General features: G+C 36.4%; 1 protein-coding gene and 1 pseudogene across 1 annotated transcript; one reads left to right on the plus strand and one right to left on the minus strand.

The window, feature by feature from the left end:
• Nucleotides 1-1147: 1147 nt before the first annotated feature.
• Nucleotides 1148-20927, plus strand: SPZ1 (spermatogenic leucine zipper 1). Its single transcript, XM_006913372.2, has 2 exons — nucleotides 1148-1245; nucleotides 19691-20927. The coding sequence occupies exons 1-2, from the start codon at nucleotides 1148-1150 to the stop codon at nucleotides 20925-20927; spliced, it is 1335 nt and encodes a 444-aa protein (XP_006913434.2).
• LOC112480834 lies at nucleotides 15438-15556 on the minus strand (annotated as a pseudogene).
• Nucleotides 20928-21672: the final 745 nt, after the last annotated feature.

Genomic DNA, 21672 nt, shown 5'->3' on the forward strand with positions numbered 1-21672 from the left:
CTCAAGACCTGAAAAGATTTAGTGCCTTTACCTCACTCTTGGCCAATTAGCAAGACACACCATCCCAAATTCCTTACTCGTGATGACTCATGAATTTGCTCTAGAAAACCCTTTGTCTGTAAACGATTGAGAAGTTCAGGCTTTTGAGCATTAACTTTCCATTATCCTGGGTGGCACCATTCATAATAAACAGCCAGTCTTTTTCCACTGCAATTCTCCATGTTTAGTGTTTGGCTCTGCTGGAGCCAGGTGGATGAACTCTGTGTTCTGTAACACAATTAGGTCAAGTTTTAAATCTAGGTTTGGTATCATGGGCTTTAGCACAAGTGATGTCATTTTGGGCCTGTGGCTTTCTCTTTAACAATACACAATGGAATATTATTCAGTCTTAAAAGGATTGAAATTCTGACACCTACAACATGAATGAACATTTCAAGGTGCAGACGATTAAACTGTCTACTACGCCCTGTTTGATCTGAGAGTCCCCCAGATACATTTATCTTTGTACAAAACGTTAACGGCTAACTTCTGCTTCTTGTAATCTGCTTATTCAAGGATGTAGTTGGAGACTTTATAAACTGCCTCCTCTGAAAACTCTCTACCTGCGTGGTAGAGAGTCAGTTGTCGGCCGGCTAATAAAGGCTCATAATTAATCTCAATTGGCTCTGTGGGTCTTAGAATCGTTCGCGCCATAACACTATCTCCTATGGATAAAATACTTGGGAACGGCATTCTTCCCAACCTCACTCCCCAAAATAGAATCAGACTGGCAACAGACATCTTATTTGCCAAACTACATGTTAGCAAACAATGGAGCAACACCTTCAAAATTCTAAGAGGAAATAATTCCCAGACTAGAATTCTATAGTACAAAAAAGTAAACCCTGTTTATTGACTTTTCAGCTTTTAGACTGAATCTATAATTGTAGCGCAAACAATTTAACTATGGTAACAGAACAATATATAAATGAAAGTTTGGAGATGTCAAAATGTTGATGACAGAAGTCAGAACTGTGAGGTTTGAGGTGGAGCAGTTAAAGAAAGGGTAGAACCTTTAATATCCTTGTCTTATTAAATCGAGAGTTGTGGTCGACAGAATAATGGCTCCTCAAAGATGTCCACGTCCTGATCCCAGGAACCTATGAATATGTCGGGTTACCAGCAAAGGGCAGTTAAGGGTGCAGATGGAATTAAGTTTACTAATAGGCTGACTTCGAGATGGAGAGATTGTCCCGGATTAATCAGGTAAACACAACGTTACCATAAGCTTCTTATATATGGAAGAAAAAGGTGGAAGAGAGAGAACCAGAGAGATGGCAGCATGAGAAGGACTCAACCAGCTGTTGCTGACCTTGAAGATGTAGGAAGAGGCCATGAGCCAAGAAATCCAGGTGGCATCTAGAACCTAGAGCCTCTCCTAGAGCCTCCAGAAACAAACACAGCCCTGCCAACACCTTGATTTAAGCCCAGTGAGACCCATTTCAGACTCTGACCTCCAGAACTGTAGGGTAATAAATTTGTGTTGTTTTAAGCCAGTAAATTTGTGGTAATTTGTTACAGCATCAATAGAAAACTAATATAGGACTCAAGAAATATTCTCTATAGTTGAAGAAACAAGGAAGTGTAGATATTAGCTAAAGTTGTATGTAGAGAGCTGGATCTGAGCCTGACCCGTAGTCGAAGCATTAGCAAAGCCATGCCTGACTGTAGCAATCTGCCAAAGGCAGAGAAGCAAACAAAGAATAAATGGCTGCTTGTGGTTTAGCACAGATGTGTGGGTACAAGACAGACCTCTGAGAGATTATTGTTGCCATCAAGTCTCAAGTTCCGAGAACAAGACTCCCATCCCCTCCTTGTTCTAGTTGTATATAATAAACAGGTTGAGTTTGCCTCAGGGTCACTGTATCTTCATCACAGTGCAGTGTCCTACCTGGCCCCAGCTTTTGTATATATTGTCTCTGTTTTTTTTCATCCTTCCATTGCCCCCTCTCAGGTATATTAACACTCTAGCCATGCAGGTCGCGGCAGTTATATAAGTAAATTCTTATAGAAAGTAGACAGGTGATACAAGTGACTGAAGAAGGCAGGGTATGAAGCAATGTGGGCAGTAAGAACCATAGCAGACAGTAGTGAGTGTGCACTATTACTCCATCTAAAGACAGTCAATGTTAAAAAATGGCACAGGCCAAATAAAGATCGCTGTGGATAAAATGTGGCCAGAAGACATTCCCTCTGAAAATAAAGAACATGAAAATAGTGATTATTTGGAGGAAAGAGGCAGAAGGAAGAAAGGCAGAGAGCTAAGGAACTTGTATAATTTCTCATGTACCAAAGCAGGAAGTAAAAGGAAAATGTAAAACATTTAATAATTCAATGAATACCTGTACAGGGATATTAGTTTGGGATGAGAAGGTTACCATTCAAAGAGCTAAAAACAGAAACACCTTGAGATTCAGGAAATTATTCCTGAGGACCCCTTGTGTACTGCTGGTAGGAATGTAAATTGGTGCAGCCACTTTGAAAAACATTATAGAGGATTCTTCAAAAACTTAAAAATAGTACTACTATGTAACCTCGCAATTCCAGTTCTGGGTATATACCAAAAGATATAAAATCACTATCTGTTTTAGTTATTGACACAGTAAATAGATATAATCCACATAAACAAATGCTATTTGATGTCTTCCACACTCTTTAAGATCCTGAGCTTAAGAACTGCTCTTCTTGGACCTGGTCTTCAAACTGGGTACACCATCCAAAGTATACAAAAAGTATACAAAAGGCACAGATAGTTTGAGAGTCAATTTCCAGATCCCTACTGTCCATTTGCATTGTCTTGGCTTCATAAACTTTTCCTTTCCTACCTTCCCTTTTACAGTACTATACTTTGAAGGGAACCAAAACTGTTTTTGGCGTATTGCTTGTGTATTGCTTTTTAAGCTGTTTATTAAGGAAATCAAACTCAGAAAGAACCTTTGACTCTCCCCCCTTTCCTGCACAAGGGATTCAGACAGAGAAATCTTGGAATGCTGCCTTAGCCTAATTTGAATTAAGTACGGTAAATAAGACGACACCAGGCTGGTGCCTGTTAGTTAGATACCCCTTACGTCCCATTGTTTCAGAGCTGCACAGTAAGAATTTGCCTGCCACGTCCATTCTGCTCTTCCTCAATTACCTGTAAATTTTTCACTCTCACTTCCGAAATCTCAGATCTCTTCCCCCACCTTCTCTTTTGTCCAAAATACTTTATATACCCAATATTACCTCGTTTTCTTTGGAATTTTCATGCCTACGTGAATTCTCTATGCTCATGTATTAAAACTGATTTTCTCCTGTTAATCTGTCTCTGTTAATTTGATTATTAGCCCAGCTAGAAGAACTTAGAGGGTGGGAGGAAAAGTATTACTTTTTTTAGCCCTCACATCTTCACTGATTCTAAGATGCTCTTTCCCATCCCTCACCACATGTTAATATTTCTGAAATCTGATTCATGTTACCATCTGTTTAGACCAGGTAATGATTTTGCCATAGTTGTCTTTGCCTGACACCTTCTGGTAAAAACAAGAAAGTATCAGACTCAAAATGAAGAACAGATGTCAGCTACCTAGAAGAAAACTCTTGAGGCCTTAGTGGAGCAGTTTTTTAGGAAATGCTGCTTCATCGATGCTCCTGATGCCCCTGAGACATGCTGTATGGGAAAAAGAACATTGACTCTGAGTGGAAGAGTGACTGGTATGAGTCAACCTGATGTTTAAAAATATTTTATTTCTCAATAAAGTTGGGGAAAAAATTAAAATACTTTATTTATTTTACAAGATTAAAAATAAATCTATGTCGCACCTTGGAAGACCAGGTGTTGTAGGTATAAAAAATAAAAAATAAAAAAAATGAGGGATTGTAAGCTGACAAGTTCCTTGCAATCTTTAAAAAAATAAATAAATAATAATAATTAATAATAATAATAATAAATCGATATCAATAATGTTTAAAGCTCTTTTAATAACATTTCAATTTTTGTACTACTAATAATTTTAATTTATAATAGGTAGAGCCTTATGGTCACAGGAAATAAAAAAAATGAAAAATGAAAATGTCAACTTTTTTGTTGCAAAGAATTATGAGAAGTGACAAAAACTTTCAAGCAAAATATATGTTACATTAGGATAAAAATCTGGGCGAGGGTGGATTGGAAATATGATTTTAAGGAGAAGAAAGAGTAATATAAAATTTCCCATTGTTAAAGAGGTTGTTTAAAAATATATAAATAAAAATATAATGAGAAGCTGGTTTGTGTATTTTTTAAATGGATGGGTTGTGTTAGTCAACCTAAAATCACCATAGTATTTGGATTTATAGGAGACATTTAAAAGAATGATGTAACAGTTAAATTTATGTCAAAATTTTAATATATAGGAATTATAGCTATGTACCTAAATGAAATTTTATGAGAAATTTCTAGTTGTCAAAGTAGAAATGTATGAAGGAGCACATACTTTTTAAAACTTTTATGTGGTATATACTAGCAAAAAGATTTCGAAAACTGCTAATCTAGAACATTGACAAACATGTAGGTGTTCATAGTATTTGACCTAATGATAGGATAAAGAGGGATATATCTGGAGCTGTGAATTTGTGGGGTAGAAAGGGCTTCACGAGTATTTTATCTTTTACTATTTGCTGGGACTGGAATAGAGTCCTTAAGTCAGCAGTTACGCCCCAGATAAAGGAATTCCTTTAACCAGTCCCGCCTTGACTCAAACCAGCACTGTGGCCTTGAGCCCAGAGCTATGCAAGTGTGAAGTGGGGAGGCAGTCTCACTTAAGGACCAGGTACTGATTTGCAGTTCACATGAGACTCCTTTGAGGAGCACAGAGAGGCAAGTTAGATGAGAAGAGTAACTGAGGAATGCAGAAGGGATTTAGGTTGAATTCAGGCCTATTTGAAATATGAGCTCTGACAAGCACATTCAGGAAAAGAGATCGTTCAAGAAATATTTAAATTGTATTGGACCTATCTCAAACACACAAACTCACAATTTTTTCTCCTTTCTGAATAACAACCCAAAACTCTCCCCGCTTCCAGCCCACAGAATGTTCCAGATAACTTTGGAATGAAGACAAAAATAATTCACCTCTTCTCCCTTCACATTCCATCACTAATTAGGGCAGCTATTCTTTTTCAAGGCAGCTATCTTGGCTGAAACTTAGAAGATCCCAGGGCTGGGATTTTCTTTAAAGAATAAGAATCCCTTTTGCTCATATGAACATTCTGTTTCTGTGACATCCTTTCCATGTTTCATTCTCCTCTTTTTTTAAAAAATTTTATTTTATTAGTTTCAAGTATACAGTACATTGGTTAGACATTTATATAGTTTACAAAACCATCTCCCTAATTGCTCTTTCTCTCCTCTGGCTCTCCCCCTAGCCATTACAGTAATGCTGACTGCATTTCCTGTGCTGTGCTCCCCATTCCCGTGACCAACTATCAACTATTAATTTGTACTTCTTTAACCCTTCACCTCATTCTCCCAGATCCCCAAGCCCCCTCCCCCCTGGCCATCACCAGATTGTCCTTTATATCTCTGAGTCTCTTTTTGATTAGTTTGTTATTTTTGTTTCTTAGATTCTACATATAAGTGAAATCATATGGTATTTATCTTTCTCTGTCTGACTTATTTCACTCTAGGTCCATCCGTGTTGTTGCAAATGGTAGGATTTCATTTTTTTAATGGCTGAGAAATATTTCATTGTCTGTATGAACAACAACTTCCTTATCCAATCGTCTGTTGACAAACATTAGGTTGCTTTTATATCTTGGCTACTGTAAATTGTGCTGCCATGAATCATTCACCTCTTGATTCTCACTTCCTTGGAGTCACTCAATACCTTTTTCCCTTTCTAAGAACTCTCAAACCAGACAAGCTCAGCACAAGAGAAGAACATTAAAAATAAATCTGATTTTAGAACATACATAGAAGAGTCCTGAATGAAATACAAGCATCACTTCCGTTGATATTCCATTGGCCAGAACGTACAGTCAAATGATCACATCTAGTTTCAAAGAAGACAGGGAAATATAATCTGTACTCTAGGCAGCCTTGTGCCCAAATAAAAATTGATTTTAACTTCTCAAGGAAGTCTTCCTCTACCCTCCACTCAGCAAAAAGTTCAAGATAAGCAAGTTTCCTTACTGTTCCCTTTTGTAATATGCATTTATTTCTAATTTATCCTTATACAAAGGTCTGAGCATTTTGCAGACCCAGTTTTAGAGAAGTCCTCTATTAGACTCTGAGATGGGTTTTGTCTCCTATCCTCCTGTCATTAGACTCAACTGTCAACACTGAAATTCAAGTTTAAGAGGATTTTGAGATGCCCTGAGGGAAGAATCTGGTTTCTTGCTTCCTCTGAATTCCCACTTTCCTTTCTCTTTTGAATTTTCTTGGCCAGCTCAGCAATACAGTTACATAATTTTAAAAATATTTACTCCAGGATGCATAGTTGTTTAACTGGGAAGTTCGTTCATCCAGGATATCCAGACACCATCCTGCCCAAGTGGAAGTTTACTTCTGATATTTTTAGAGGTTCGTTAAAAAAAAATAAAACTTAAAAGGACAGCTAATCTTTATTTTATACACACTATTTCAGGGAATAGAAAAAAAGGAAAATTGCACAATTAGTTTTATAAGACTTGTTTAACCCTGACACTCAAACCAGACAAGGTCAGCACAAAAAGAGAAGATTAAAAATCTTCTCTTATAAACATAGATGAAATTACTACCGGAATTTTTAGGTAAATAAGATAATAAGCTTTCTTTTGTGCTTAAAAGATTGTTTATAAGCATAGATGGAAAAGTCTTAAATAAAATACAAGCAAATCCACTCCAACAGTGTATTTAAAAAGAACATGATTTCAAAATAATTTAAAGATGGCTTAATATTAGAAAACTACCAATGTAATTCACCAGCTTAACAGATTTAAGGAGAAAGCCACACGATCCTTTCAATTGATGCAGAAAACACGTTTGATAAAAAGTCAATGCTCATTCAGAACAGACAAGAAATACAAGGAAATTTCTTTAACTGATAAATGGACTCTACCTAAGACCTTCAACACTCATTCATACTGTGGTCAAAATCTGCATAAGTAGAAGCTAGAAGTGGCCAGGACTTTGATATCAAAGAAACACCAATAAAGTGTCAAGCTGCTTGTTCAGATGTAGGTAGTACAACATGATTTATTCTTCTCAGATAAATAATTTCTCCCATCATGTCATCCCAGAAGAGCAGTGAACCCATTTCTAGCCTTCTCACTGTTCCTTCAATCCTGTTATTAACCCCTGAGCATTGGACAGACATAGAATGCCAAATGTAGAAGCAGCCCTCATGATCAGCTAGCTCACTCCACTTATTTTACAGTGACATCTCTAAAGCCCATAGTAAAACTCCAGAGATCACCTGGCTCAGCTATTGGCACAACTGGGATTGGGACCAAGGCCTTGCGACACCCAGTTTTATACTCTATATTTATACTTTCTTCTCATGAGCAAAAACATTTACCTCAATTTCATATGTAGTGTAACTATCTCCTTTAAATAATTTGGGCTTCTATAGATACTCATGACCCTGGGGACTGATCTTCTATCTTGAGTAGCAATAGTGGGAGGGGCTGGAGGAAGAAAGAGGGCAGATGGGATTAAATGAAACTGAGACTTTCCCAGAAGGGAGGCAATGCTTATTTTTAGGATCATTCTAGGGTAGGGAGTTAGGGAAGTCTGAGAAGACTCTGGGGAAGAAGGTCACGCTGCAGGGAGCTGGAGGGACAAGCCACTGTGTCCGATTTCACAAGTTATAGATGGCATGACTTTAGGAAGTACCAATCACATCATATGTATTATAGATTTGTGCACTTATTATAACCATCCAGCAGGAAAATATCCTAGAAGCTGGCAAGAGTGTTTGTTTCTAATTCCTACACAGGTGCCACTGGGCATTTGTGCTGCTGAGGAGAGGATTTGACTGTAGTAAGGCAGAATAAGACCTGGGGATAGATCAGCCCTGACTGATACTGGAATTAAAATCTGGATGCCAGGGCCAGACACTGCACAGCAGGAAGTCCTAGAGGAAGAACAGATCCCAAGCTCTAGCTCTTCCTTCTCCTGGGCTCTTTTCCTCATCCAGCTCCACTAGGATCAACTTCAACTGGTGTATCCACTGCCTGTTCTGGACCCAGGCTTCTCTCTCTGGCACCTGCTGGCCTCACACTTCTCTCTTCTCTGCCACATCACCATACCTCCCTGCAGTTGCCACAGCCTGATTTTCAATAAGTGCCTTGGTAATCTATAAGTATAACTGCCTAAGTAGGAAATAATTACTTTGGCATTTTCTTCAGGGAGAATACTTCCACCTATAAAGAAAAAAAAAAAAAAAAGATATGAGGTGACTGGCAGCACACTGCAGAAATTTAAAAACCTCTTGGAGGGAGAGATTCTTAGAGAGTTGTCACTTAGCAACAGATCATCAGAACTACAAAGAAGTATTTTGAGGAACCCAAGACACAAATAACAATAAGAATCTCTTTGAAGAAATGGGCTTGGATATGCAACCAAAGGGCTTAAAGGAATAAATCAAGCGGCAGTAGTAAATCCATTTGTTATTTTAGGCCCCAAGAACAGCAATGTAAAGAACCAGGATAACATATTAGAACTCAATGACTCAGTGGAAATATTGTTAGTTTTTACAAGGGCTTTTGCAAACTTTCAGAAGTAAAAAGAGCCTTTAATGAAGTTATCTAAGTAAAGGGAGAAAATCTAAATTCTAAAGGGTTAAAAAAGAATACACTGGACTTAAGAGAGTTGGGCATTTACAACTGGAAGCAGAAAGCTGAAATAAGCTCAGCTATCTAATTGAATATTGTCAGAAATTTCCAAGAGACATAGAAAATGCTCTTGCTCAAAAAGAACATGAAGTTCAAGTTTTGAGTAACAGCATTGTGCAGCTGAAATAGCTGGCAGGTGACCAAACTGAGAAGTTAAAAAACAGATGATAGATAGCTCACAAAAGGAAACTTTGCTAACCATAGCTGAAAAAGATAAAGGCCATTTCCAATCCAAACAGAGTGCTGAGTTGCTAGCACATCAAGGGCTGGAAAACAGAGAAATTGGAACATTGATCTTGCTCACTGCTTTAAGCCAAAGCTCTACTGGAAAATGAATACAAAACTTTGCATCAGAAAGTTGATATCTTTAATAAACTCTTGGGCAGAAAGGTAATATTATTCAAAGAAGCTGTTTCGAGAAGACTTAGAATGGGAAAAAAGAGCAGAAATATCAGCTATGAAGTAGGTAAAATTCCAAGAGCAGAAAATTCGAGGGAAGGATGAAGTGCAGAAAACAAAGGTCTTATAAATCCAGATTTCTCTTCATGATATGAAAGGTCGTGACAGCTGGCTGACTGCATATACTGCAGGAGTTCTGGTGAGAAGATGCAGGCTGCTAGCTCAAGGCAGATATTAATATGTATGTATCAAAAGATAACTTTTCAAAAGCCAAGGAATGTCTAACCAACCCCAGGAAGACCATAACGATAGCAATTTTTCAAGGAGAGATTTCCTAATCCAAGATCAGTCTTTTGGTCCACCCTCTGAAACTAATGAAAGCCTCTACTGTTATTGATATTGTATCTACCTGGAATCTCTTCCTCTCGTGTTAATGGAATAAGTCTGTTAAAGTGAACCTGTGTCTGTCAATGTTCCTATATTTAGTCACAGGAGGTCATTTCAGTATCTAAAATAATATCTGTGTCTTATCTTCATCTTGACATAATTTCAGCAGCAAATCTTACCAGGAAAACTCATTATGAGCTCACATTTATTCATTTTTTCCACAAACATTTATTAAGTATTTCTAATGAGTCAGGGATTTTACAAGTGTTAGAGATACAACGAGGAACAAGACAAAATTCTTGGCTTTGGAGAACTTACATTCTAACAGAGAAAATAGGTAAGTAATAAAGAAATTGATAATATAATACTAGGCAGAGATAAAAGCTACAAAAGACAACTAAGTAAAGAAAAGGGGTTGCCATAGGAACGCTACTTTACATATGATGGTCAGGGAAGGCTGTACGGAGGGGATAATATTTGGACAGAGACATGAATTGAGAGAGGGAGCGAGTCATGTGAAGATCTGAGAAAGATCTCGCCAGGCAGAAGGAATAGCCAGCCTGAGTCAGAACCATGTCTGGTATGTTGTAGAAAAAGCAGGTGTTTCAAGCAGCAAGAAGAACACATTTGAAGCTGAGAGCTGAGAGCTGAGAACTGAGAAAGAGCATCCTACATTCTCACACATATGAGGAAATAAAATTTCTAATGGCTCCAACACAGGAAAGTGATGAGAGAAGATGCTGGAAGGATAAACTCCCACCAAAAGCTATTGTGCATTATACATCATGTTGGAACTTTAGTCTAATAATATATTACTATCATATGTTGAGTCCTTACTTCATATCAGGCAACATAATAAATTCTTTACTAGGATTTTCTCACTTGATCCTCATAAATATCCCATGAGTTAAGAACTAATGTTACTTAAATTTTATAGATGAGGAAACTGAGTCACAGAGTGAATAAGTAATTTGCCCAGGACCCAGAGCTAGTAAATAGCAAAGTTGGCCTAGAATCCCCACGTCAACTTGAGCCCAAAGCCTGAACTTTTATCCTTCACTATGCTGTATATGTAAATGATTCCTAGGACTATAGTGTAATGGAGGATATAGAGGGGATGGAAAGATTGGGATTTGGTGTTTGATTGGCACTAAGGATGGAAAGAGGGAGGAGGAGAGAGAGAGGAGTCAAAGATGATTTCCAGATTTCCATTTAACGAAACTCTGTAGGTACCGTTTAAGGAGAAAAGAAACCAAGCTGGACAGGCAGTTTGGGGCTTAGGGGGAAGATAATGGGCGATTTTGAATTAAGGATGTATAAGAACCTCTGAAAATTCACTCCACATTAGCTACAAGTTCACTGGCAAAAATAATTATCAAAATCAACTTTTTTAGAACTCTAGAAATTAACCAAAGTCTTGCAAAAATCCAAAGAGCATTTATTCAAGAAAAATGAGTGAATCTCAGTAAGAACAGTGAGCTCTGTGGTGTTTTAACTTGCCTTACTGCCATCCTTCTTTCCCCAGTTCTGCAGTAGCCTCACAACTTGAGTAGCTATGAAAACCAGCAACCTAGAAGCTACCATAGTGGGTAGAATAGTTTGGAGCTCCCAAAAAAGCCCAACCTCAAAGAATTATCACTATTTGACCTATCTGGAAGCTCCCTGAAAAGCTAGCCATTCTTAAGACTTGTCTCTATTTAACCTAAGAGCTCACAGGGTGAGAAGAGCCCCATAGCCAAGACATTTATCAAAAATTATTAGCAGCATTTGTTTAACATTGCAGCTGCCTGAGGTGTCTACACCAGTTAGGGCTAATGAGAGGCTGACCAAAAACTTAAATGGAAAAACTGGGGAATGAGTCATTTGAAGGGGTCTTGGAAAAGCTAGGGAATACTCCTGGGAATCTAGAAAGTCATGCACATAGAAAAGACTGAACAAATGACAAGAGTAAGGTAGAAAATTAGGGAAGTTGGTGCCATGCAAGGAAAAATAAAGTCACAATTCGTTGATTGCTTATTGAGTGTCAGATACTATGCTCAGTGCTTACAATATCCTGTCTCATGAGTACATGTAATCACAATTCCCACCTAACACTAGAAGAAACTGAGGCTCTGTGAGATTAGGTAACTGACCAAGGTAGCAGGGCTAGTAAGTAGTCAAGCTGAGATTTGAACTCCGGCTGTCTGAATTCAAAGTTTGTTCTGGGTCCGGATGTTTGGAATGGCCAAGAGTGTAAAATGCAGTTGAAGGAAATGGTCAATAAGATGTAAAGTTGTCCTTTGGGTTTCTCAGCAAGGGGGTCTTTGAGGAACGTCAGATTCCAGTGATTTGAAGAGTGAGTAGGAGTGAGGAAATGGAAATAGTGTTCAGTTGTTTTTTTGGAAAGATAAGAATGGCGGGACTTTAGCTGGAGGACAGGAGAGGATGTAGTGCTCTTTTTCACTTTTTAGATATTTCAGCATGTGTAAATAGTATAATATGGCCAGTAAAAACCTTGGTCTTTCAGGAAGCAAAAGGCCTGGCATCCCGGGCCCAGAGAAGATGAGAAAGAAAAGAAGGAACCCTAATTCTGATAGGCAAGAGAACTGATCTGACATTTAGAGACAAGCTACTTGAGCTCTATATTCTCACATCGATTTCCTTGTTTGACCTTTTTGCTTTAGAGATAGAACCTTGTCTTTAGAAAATAAGAAACAAAGCAGAACTGATGACCAAGAAACAGCATGGTGAAGGAAGATTAATTATTTACATCATTCGAGTCCTCTGCAATTCTTTTAACGTAGTTACATAATCATTAATCTTATTAATTACCATAAAAGCATGCCAATATTAGGCTTATAACATTTTATCTTGACAATCTGCCTTCAGAGCATCCTGGGGATCCTCAAACACTATATGCAGGAGCTAGAAACTGCTTGGTCTAATTGGGAAAGCAATGAGTTCTAACTGAAAACCAGGGCCAATAGTATAGAGACCTAATGTACAGGCACAATGACTATACTTGATAATACAGTATTGAACACTGAAGATATGCTAAGAGAGTAGATTTCAGGTGCACTCATCACACACACAAAATGCTAACTATGTGAGGAAATGTTATGTTAATTAGCTTCACTATGGTAATTTATTATGTATATGTATATCAAACCATGTTGTACACCTTAAATATATGCACTTTTTATTTAAAATACATAAATAAGTGACAAATAAATAAATCTATTCAGGCGAGCGACTCTACTGGTTCTCAAACTTGGCTGCACATGGAAATCTACTGGACAGCTTCAAAAAGTACTGATGCCTGGATTCCAATCTACAGACTGTATTCATATTTAATTGTCCCAATAATGTCTCTTAAAGGTAATTTTTTTTTCCCGGTTCAGAATCACTCATTGCATTTAGTTGTCATGCCTCTTTAATCTCCTTTAAACAGGTTCTCACTCTTTCTTTGCTTTCATGATCTTGAGTTTTTTTAAAAGTATAGTCCAGTTATTTTAAAGAATATCCCTCAATTTTTGTTTTTCTGATGTTTTTCCATGTTTAGATTCAGATTTTGCGTTTTTGTCCATGAATAACACAGAAGTGATGTATCTGTCTCAGTGCATCCGAAGGCACATAAAATTTTATTTGTCCCGCTACTGGTTATGTTTTAACTTTGGTCACTTGGTTAAGGTTGTGGCTGCTTGGACTCTCCATTATAAAGCTACTACTTTTCCTTTTGCTATTAATAAGTATCTTTGGAAAGATGCTTTGAGATTATTTAAATACCTTGTTTCTTGTCAAATTTTCACTCACTAGTTTTAACATACACTAATGATCCTTGATTAAAAAAACTATTACTGTGGTGGTTGCTAAATAATGGTTTTCTAATCCCATCATTACTTTTGCATTTACTGTTTTATTGTGAGGAACTGTTTTCTTTATCTATCTATTTATCTATCATCTATCTAGCTATATCACTTATTTAACATTTATTTGTATTAGTATGAACCCATGGATTTTTATTTTATTCTACTGGTAATATCTGTTAATACTATTGTTTATTTTGGTGTGTAACATCCCGTATTTGACAGTGGGAACTCCTTCAAGCTAGCTCTGTGTCATTTTGACATCTATGCTATACTTTTCGATTCTACAGGGCTGAGATGAAGATGTCACTTTCTTAGTTAACACAAAAAGTTCACCTTTATAATTAATTGAAATCACACTCACACTCTACCATATATCTCAATGTTGCCAAGAAAAGAATTTGGCTAATTAATTTTTTAAAATAATCTTTTTATTTTAGAATAAAATTTTAGACTTAGAGAAAAGTTGCAAAGATAGTTCAGAGTTTCTGTGTACCCTTTATCTAGTTTCCCCAATTTTTAATATATTACAGCACTATGATACATTTGTCACAACTGAGAAACTAACAATGATGTATTATTATTAACTAAACTCTCTACCTCATTTGTATCTCCTCAGTTGTCACCCAATGTCTTTCTGTCCCTGGATGCCACATTATATTTACTAGTCATGTGTCCTTAGTCTCCTCTGGTCTTTGACAGTTCTCAGATTTTCCTCGCCTTTGATGACTGTGACAGTTTTGAGGTGTACTGGTCAGATATTTTGTTAAATGTCTTTCAGTTTGTTTTTGTATGATGTTTTTCTCATGGATAGACTAGGAGTGATGCGTTTTGGGGAAAAAGATCACAGAGATAAAAAGTCCCATTCTCATCACAACAGGGAGACATGCTATTAACATGACTCAACATCGATAATGTCAATGGACCCAGACAGTATTTATAGTTTCTCCACTGTCAAGTTACTTTTATTCCCCCTTTCTCTTGGGAGGCAAGTCATTAAGCATTATCACTACCTGCATTTCATCCCTGTGTCCTCTGGCCTTCTGGTTGCCTTAAAAAAATTTTTTTCATACAACATAGTTTACTCTTTGAACTGTAGCTTCTATGGGTTTTGATGAATGCATAGAATCATATATCTATCACTACAGTACCACAGGTTAATCCCATCAACCTAAAGAATACCCTGTACTTTCCCTCATTAACCCCTTATTCTCCTAATCCCTGGAAACCTTTGATCTGTTTTCTATCTTTACAGTTTTGCCTTTTCCAGAGTGTCTTATGAATGAAATTATTCAATATATAGACTTTTCAGTCTGCTTTTTTTTTCACTTCGCAAAATACATGTAAGATTTGGCCATATTGTGCAGACGAATAGTGTGTTCCTTTTTTCTTGCTTAATATTTTTCCATCATGTATACCACAGGTTTTTTTATCCATTCATCTATTGAAGGACATCTTGGTTGCTTCCAACTTTTGGTGGTTATGAATAAAGCTGCTATAAACATTCACATGTGGGTTTTGTGTATAGACATGTTTTCAGATCAGTTGGGTAAGTACCTAGGAGGATGACTGCTAGGTCATATAGTAAGTCTATGCTTAACATTATATAAAAATAGAAAATTGTCTTCCAAAGCACCTTTATCATTTTTGCATTCCTACTAGCAATGAAAGGCAGTACCCCTTGTTCCAAATCTTTGACAGCATTTGTATTGTCAGGTGTCTTTTTTAATTTTAAATATTCTAATGTTATGTCATGGCATCTCATTGCTTTGCAATTTGCCCTCCTTAATGACAAATGATGTTGAGCATCTTTTTATAGCAATGGCTTATTTGCCATACATGTATCTTCTTTGGTGAAGAGTTCTGTTTGGATATTTTGTACAGTTTTTAAATTCGGTTGTTTTCTTCTTCTTCTTCTTCTTTTTTTTTTAACACCTATAGCACCTGATATTCCCAGGTAGTCTCTCATTCAAGTACTAACCAGGCCCTACCCTGCTTAGCTTCTGAGATCAGATGAGATTGGGCACGTTCAGGGTGGCATGGCTATACACACCTCTTGTTGAGTTTTAAAAGTTCTTTATATCTTCTGGATATGTCTTTCATGGCATATGTGATTTACACATATTTCTCCCCATCTGTGCTTGTAATTTCATTCAGCTCAACAGTGTCTTTCACCAAATGAAAGGTTTTACTTTTGATAAATTGCAATTTATCAAACTTGTCTTTAATGGATTATGCTTTTGGTGTTGTATCAAAAACTCAGCACCAAATCCAGGGTCACACAGATTTCTCTCTTGTTTTATTATAGTTTTAGTTTTGCATTTTACATTTAAGTGTATGATCGATCCATTTGGAGCTAATATTTTTGGAAGAAGTGTAGTGTATGTTTATTGTCTTTTACATTTGCATGCCTGATTTGTCCAGCACCTTTTGTTGAATTGCTTTTCTGTCTTTGATAAAAATCAGTTGACTATTTTTGTATGGATCTATTTCTGAGCTCTTTATTTTGTTTCATTGATCTATATGTCTATACTTTCACCAATACATACTGTCTTGAAAACTATATCTTAGAGTAAATCTTGAAATAAGGTCATGTGAGTCTTTCTACTTTGTTTTCCTTTTTCAAGATTATTTTGGCTCCCTTGAATTTCCATATGAATTTTAGAATCATCATGTCAATTTCTGCAAAAGAGGCAGCAGCTGGAATTTTGATAGAGATTGTGTTGAATCTGTAGATCAATTTGGGGAGTATCGCTACCTTAACAATATCATCTTCAAATCCATCAACATGAGATGTTTTCACATTTATTTAGATTGTCTTTAATTTCTTTCAACAATACTTTGTTGTTTACAAAGTGCAATTTTTGTTAAATTTTTTCCTACATATAACTGATTCTGGTTATTTGCAGTAGTTATGTTATAAAGTTGCTGCCAACATTTAGAGAAGACAAAACTACTGCTTCTAAGGGAAATAGAAAGTTAAACTCTTGCGAGCCACTGGTCACATTTTTATCAGTCAAAATGCCATTTATGTTATATAGGTTTGTTTGCCAGCATCTATACAAAGCAAGCCAATCTCAGCAACTTCGAAAACCTGCTCTTTTGCATAGTCCTTTTCCTGTATAACACTTAGCAGATATTTTAAAATTCTTCCACAGCCTCCTGATCTGCAGAACCTGCCTCCTCTGCAGGTTTAACAAGTTGAGGCAGCTCTCTCCATAACTAGTCGTAACTTTGGGAAAATCACTCATAATCTCCACTCACAAACTCTGAAGAAAATAATACTGTGGGTAAGACTATCTCCACAGTTTCATCCATTCTAGAGTTCAAAATTAAAAATAATAATAATAATGATGATGTTTCTATAGTAATTTTTAAAGTCTGCAGCACCACCTGGTGGTCAAAGAGAAGAGGCTATACTGAGGGAAAGGGTTAATAGACATGTCCAGCTACATCTGTATTTTGTTTGAATAAAATTTCACATTATCAGGAAACTTTTCCTCTAAACCTGCTAACGCACAAGTATAATACTACATATAAAAGCAATCATATGTTTAAGTCACACTCTGCATAGAGTCCCTTATACATATAAAGACTAATCCTTGAATAGTCATCGTTAATCAGATACCAGGTTTTGGTTAAAAAAATAAACTATTGGACAATTAGAATGATTACACAAAATAAAAATATAGCTCATTATACTAAAAACCCAACATATTAAAATTCTTCATACATATTTGAGGAAGAAAATAAATAATAGTATTCATTTATAACGCCCAAAATAAATATCTATGAATCCATATTTATATAAACACATAGTTGAATGTATGAATGAATGAATGGATAAATGAATAAACATAAGTAAAAAGAGGAAAGGAGGCAGCTCTTCTTTACAAAATAATTTCAATCAATAAATGTAAAAGAAATGAGAGAACTAGAAAATCACCATTTGATCACCAATGTAATAATTGCTATAGAAAAGATCCACCTCTTTTCTATACTGAAAGGCAAAAGTTTGAGGAGAAACAGGATAATTTCATAGTCTCGAAATATTTCCCCCAAGATATCTGTAAATTATAAAGAGAAAGGTAGTAACTTTATAGTGGAAAAATCTAGCAGATATCACTTAGTAAAACAACCAAGGTTAACATCATCAGAAATAAGACATATTCACATCATGGACTCTTTGATATGACTTATATTTTTGTTAAGGCAAACTGGTATTGGAGAGAGAGAAAATTCTATACGTATTTTCTCTCTAATAATTTTAGAAACAGCTTCCTGCTCTTCTTTTTGCATTACTCTTTTAAAAGTCACTAAGCTTTGGGAAACTTAATAAATAGTAATTGTAAGACAATCAAAATGTATTTAACTTCCATAGTTATCCACTGGGAGTATGAGTCAATAAGGAAAAGAGGACAACTCTGAATGTCTTTTAGCATCTACAGTAAACTCAAATTTCAGTCAAATTAACAGAAATGTTGTTTGAAATTCATTATATTTATAGAGATAGAAAATATTTAAATTTCCTTTTGATGAAATGAAAACAATTCTTTTAGTATCTTGACCAAACTACCTTCAAACCAGTTTCCATAAAAATCAAAGCCAAGGGTGATATCAGATTAATGCCCAAAAGTATCAAAAAGCTACAAGAACAAGAAGAAAATAGGGAATACATTTTCTTCTCAAGTATCCATGAAACGTATACGAACACTGATAGGCCAAAGAGAAAAATATCAATTTCAAAATGTAAAAATATTATATTTTCTGATTACTATGCAATAAAGCTAGAAATAACTAAATCAGAAAAAAAAAAAAAGTCTCTTGTCCTGGAAATTAAAAAACTATCTTAAATAATGGCTTAAATCAAAGGGGGAAACACCAAAGTCAGATCTTATGAGATGGAATTAAAGCATAAGAGCAATTGTTCGCATCTATGTTATGGTATTATTGTGTAGATTGGAAAAAGCCTCTTTCAAGTAAAAAAAAAAAAGAAAAAAGGGAAAAAAAAGACCAACACTGCTGTATCTGTGGATAGTCATGAGGCAATGGCTCTGAGCCCAGCTGGCTGGAAGATGAGCATGAAGCTCAGGGAAATTTAAGTCAAAATGAGTTGGTAGCTGTAAAAGAAAAAGACGCAAATTTTTCCTAAGGGGGGAAAAAAAAACTACCAGAGTATGAATTTTCCCTTAAGATTGGAAGCAAACTTCTAGTTAGTAAAGTGCTTGCTAGCAAGATTTTGAAGGCCAAGAAAAAGTTTCACTTAAGGAATGTGTTCTTTGAACTTAATATTCTCAAGGTAATTTAATTTTCTACTGGATTTAGCTGTTTCAAATGCTTTAGATAAAGTATACCATTTTAACAAGTTCTTGTGCAAAGTAATGATTAAAGTTTTATCTCACCTGATATAAAAGACCTAGGAGCAAGCTTACTAAACCTATCTTAAAGGATGCCTGTATTTGAAGCCAAGCAAAGTCCTAATTTGTAATTGTGTTAAGGAACCATTCAGATATTTTCTTCTTACTGCAGTAGGATATTTTTGAATGGAGCAATTCCTGGCATTATTTCCCTAATATCAGAAAAAGATGTGGTACATTTGGGGTCTAATTTTGTAAGGATAATTTTCTTTTACAGTAGCATCTCTCCTCCAATGGAAGCAATAAAGTCTCTAGGTGCTGTGAAAGGATGGGGAACCTCACCAGCGAGGACTTCTCTCAGTTATGCACTTAGGTAGTAAGAAAAAATACTGCAGGTAAGGTTGGGTTGTGGGGTGGTGGGAATGAGGTAGGAAAGTCACTAAAAACAGTTAGAATGAGCTAAATAAAAACCTAGAAAAGTTAAAAGAGGGAAGATTGACGTACAGATCTTTCTGAGGTGAGGAGCAGCATTGGCTCAAAGTTGATTTTGATGCATGAGTCACTGGGTGGGGGATAAGAGGCTTCTATTGTGACACAAATGAAACAGAAGCTGGGGATAGGCCACAACGTGCAGTGACAGAATAAAGACCTGGTTGCTAGGATCACTGAATAAATATTCCAGAAGCCTGGAGGAGGAGAGATGGGGCTCTAGCTCCTGGTCCCCTTTCCTACCCTCCCTCCCCCCTAGGTTGTCTGAGATGTCACCTTCCACCTAACCATCGTCTGCACGGTTTCAAACCTTAACTCTTGTCTCTGACTTCTGCTTAGTTCCACACTCTCTACTCATTTGCTCAGAAGACCATCACCTTTCCTTCCTGCAATCTCTAAAGTTGTCCGCTTTCCTCTGATCACCAGCCTTACTAACTCAGCCAAGATGGAAATGCCCACTCTCTCTGAAATGCCTAAGCCTACTCCTGATCTCAATCAAGAGTCTTTGGACCCTAAGATTGTCATTGCCTTACTTGAAATTGGATCACCTCCCTCTGTCTCTTGGAATTCTCTCCCTTCCCTAAGTAACAGTTGTCACCAAGAAACTGAACAACAGACTGCAAAGAAGTTTGAAAATCTCTTAAAAGAAATTAAAGATATTCTTAAAAATATGACAAGTTATAAAGAAAAGATCACAGAAGCAAAAGAGTCTTTTGAGGAAACCAATATCTCCGAGGATGTGTCAGAACTTAGGAAAAAAAACAAAGGACTTGATAAAATAAATAAAGTGCTATTAAAAAACTTGCTTGGTTGTTTAGACCTAGACAACGAACAAAATGCAAAGAAACAAGAGATGATATTGGAAAACCAGAACTGGAAAGACACAGTACAAGGTTTTGCAAGGAATGTGGTAAATCATTCAGAAGCAAAAAGAGCTCTTATTGAAACTCAACTAAGTAAGGAAAAAGTAGAGTACAGATTCCCTTATGTTCAAGATGAAAATGTCAAACTTAGGAAAAACATGGAGCAGTTACTACAGGAAGCAGAACGCTGGAGTGTGCAACATACTGAGCTTAGTGGACTGATAAAATTGTATCATAGATCTCAGAAAGACATAAGAGTAACTCTTGAAAATCGTGAGCTCCATTTCCAAAGTCAACCGAATAACAAGGTGTCGGCTAATCATGAGCTGGAGGCACAGGTGAGGAAACTGAACCAAGACACGTATTCATTGCATTTGATTGCAGCTTTGCTGGAGAATGAATGCCAAATGTTACAGAAGAGAGTAGAACTTCTTAAGGATGCCCATCATCAAACAAATGGAACTTTGCAAGGGAAGCCAATTCAGATAAACTATGAACAGGACAAGAAAGAACAGAAGTTATCAGAAGCAGAGAAGGTAGAAAGGTATAAGCAGAAAATGCAAGAACTGGAAGGTACATTTCAGAAAAGAGACAAATTCTATAGAAACCTGGATGTTTGTCGTAATAAGAAAGCTCGTAATAACCGGTTCAATATTCGTATTGCAAGAAGAGCTCTTTTGGGGAAAAAGAGGCCAGCCAGCAGCTTCAGATAGCAGAAGAAAAGGCAATTTTTCAAAAAGCTATAATACATCCAACTGCAGGCATCATCAGTCATCAAACCTAAGGTAGATCTATTGTTTCAACCAAGAAAGAGCTATAGAACAAGGAGATTAACATATTTATTACCTCAATAGTTACATAAGTTTGTTCTTTAATGACCATTAGTGTCAACATCAAGTTCATAACTTGTCATTTGTACAATCTGCTTGTTTTTGTAGTTATTAGATGAAGATCGTATGACACTTTAACCAAAAGTACGAAGTTACAGGTCCAATTAAGTAAAAATCTAAATAAAAACCAGAACAAACAAAGAAAAATTTTCTTTCTCTTTATTTAATTATTACCACGGGTTGGGGAGTGAGATTCTGGGGAGGGGGGGAGAGGGGAGGGAGTGGAAGTATCTAACACTTTAATTGTGAATCTTTAAAGCTCATTTTCTAAATGCATGTTCCTTTTTCCTATTACTGCTTAAGTGTAGAAAGTAGTGTAGTAAAAAAAAAAAATGTCGATAAACTACTGCTACAGTTTTTTCTCATAAATCTCCCCATTCCCTGAATCTACTTTTCCTAATATTCCTCCCTTGCTCCTCAACTAGTGAAAGGTGGGCATACTAGGCAGCAGAGACCCTTGGGGAAGGACATTTTAGCTTGTTTATAATATATGTGTACCTAAATTTTATTGTGTGCTGGAAAAATTCCTCCCATTCCTCCAGGTGGGGGCAATAGAATTACTCAGGGA

This window comes from Pteropus alecto, unplaced genomic scaffold (assembly GCF_000325575.1).
Source record: "Pteropus alecto unplaced genomic scaffold, ASM32557v1 scaffold20, whole genome shotgun sequence".
Lineage (NCBI taxonomy): Eukaryota > Metazoa > Chordata > Mammalia > Chiroptera > Pteropodidae > Pteropus > Pteropus alecto.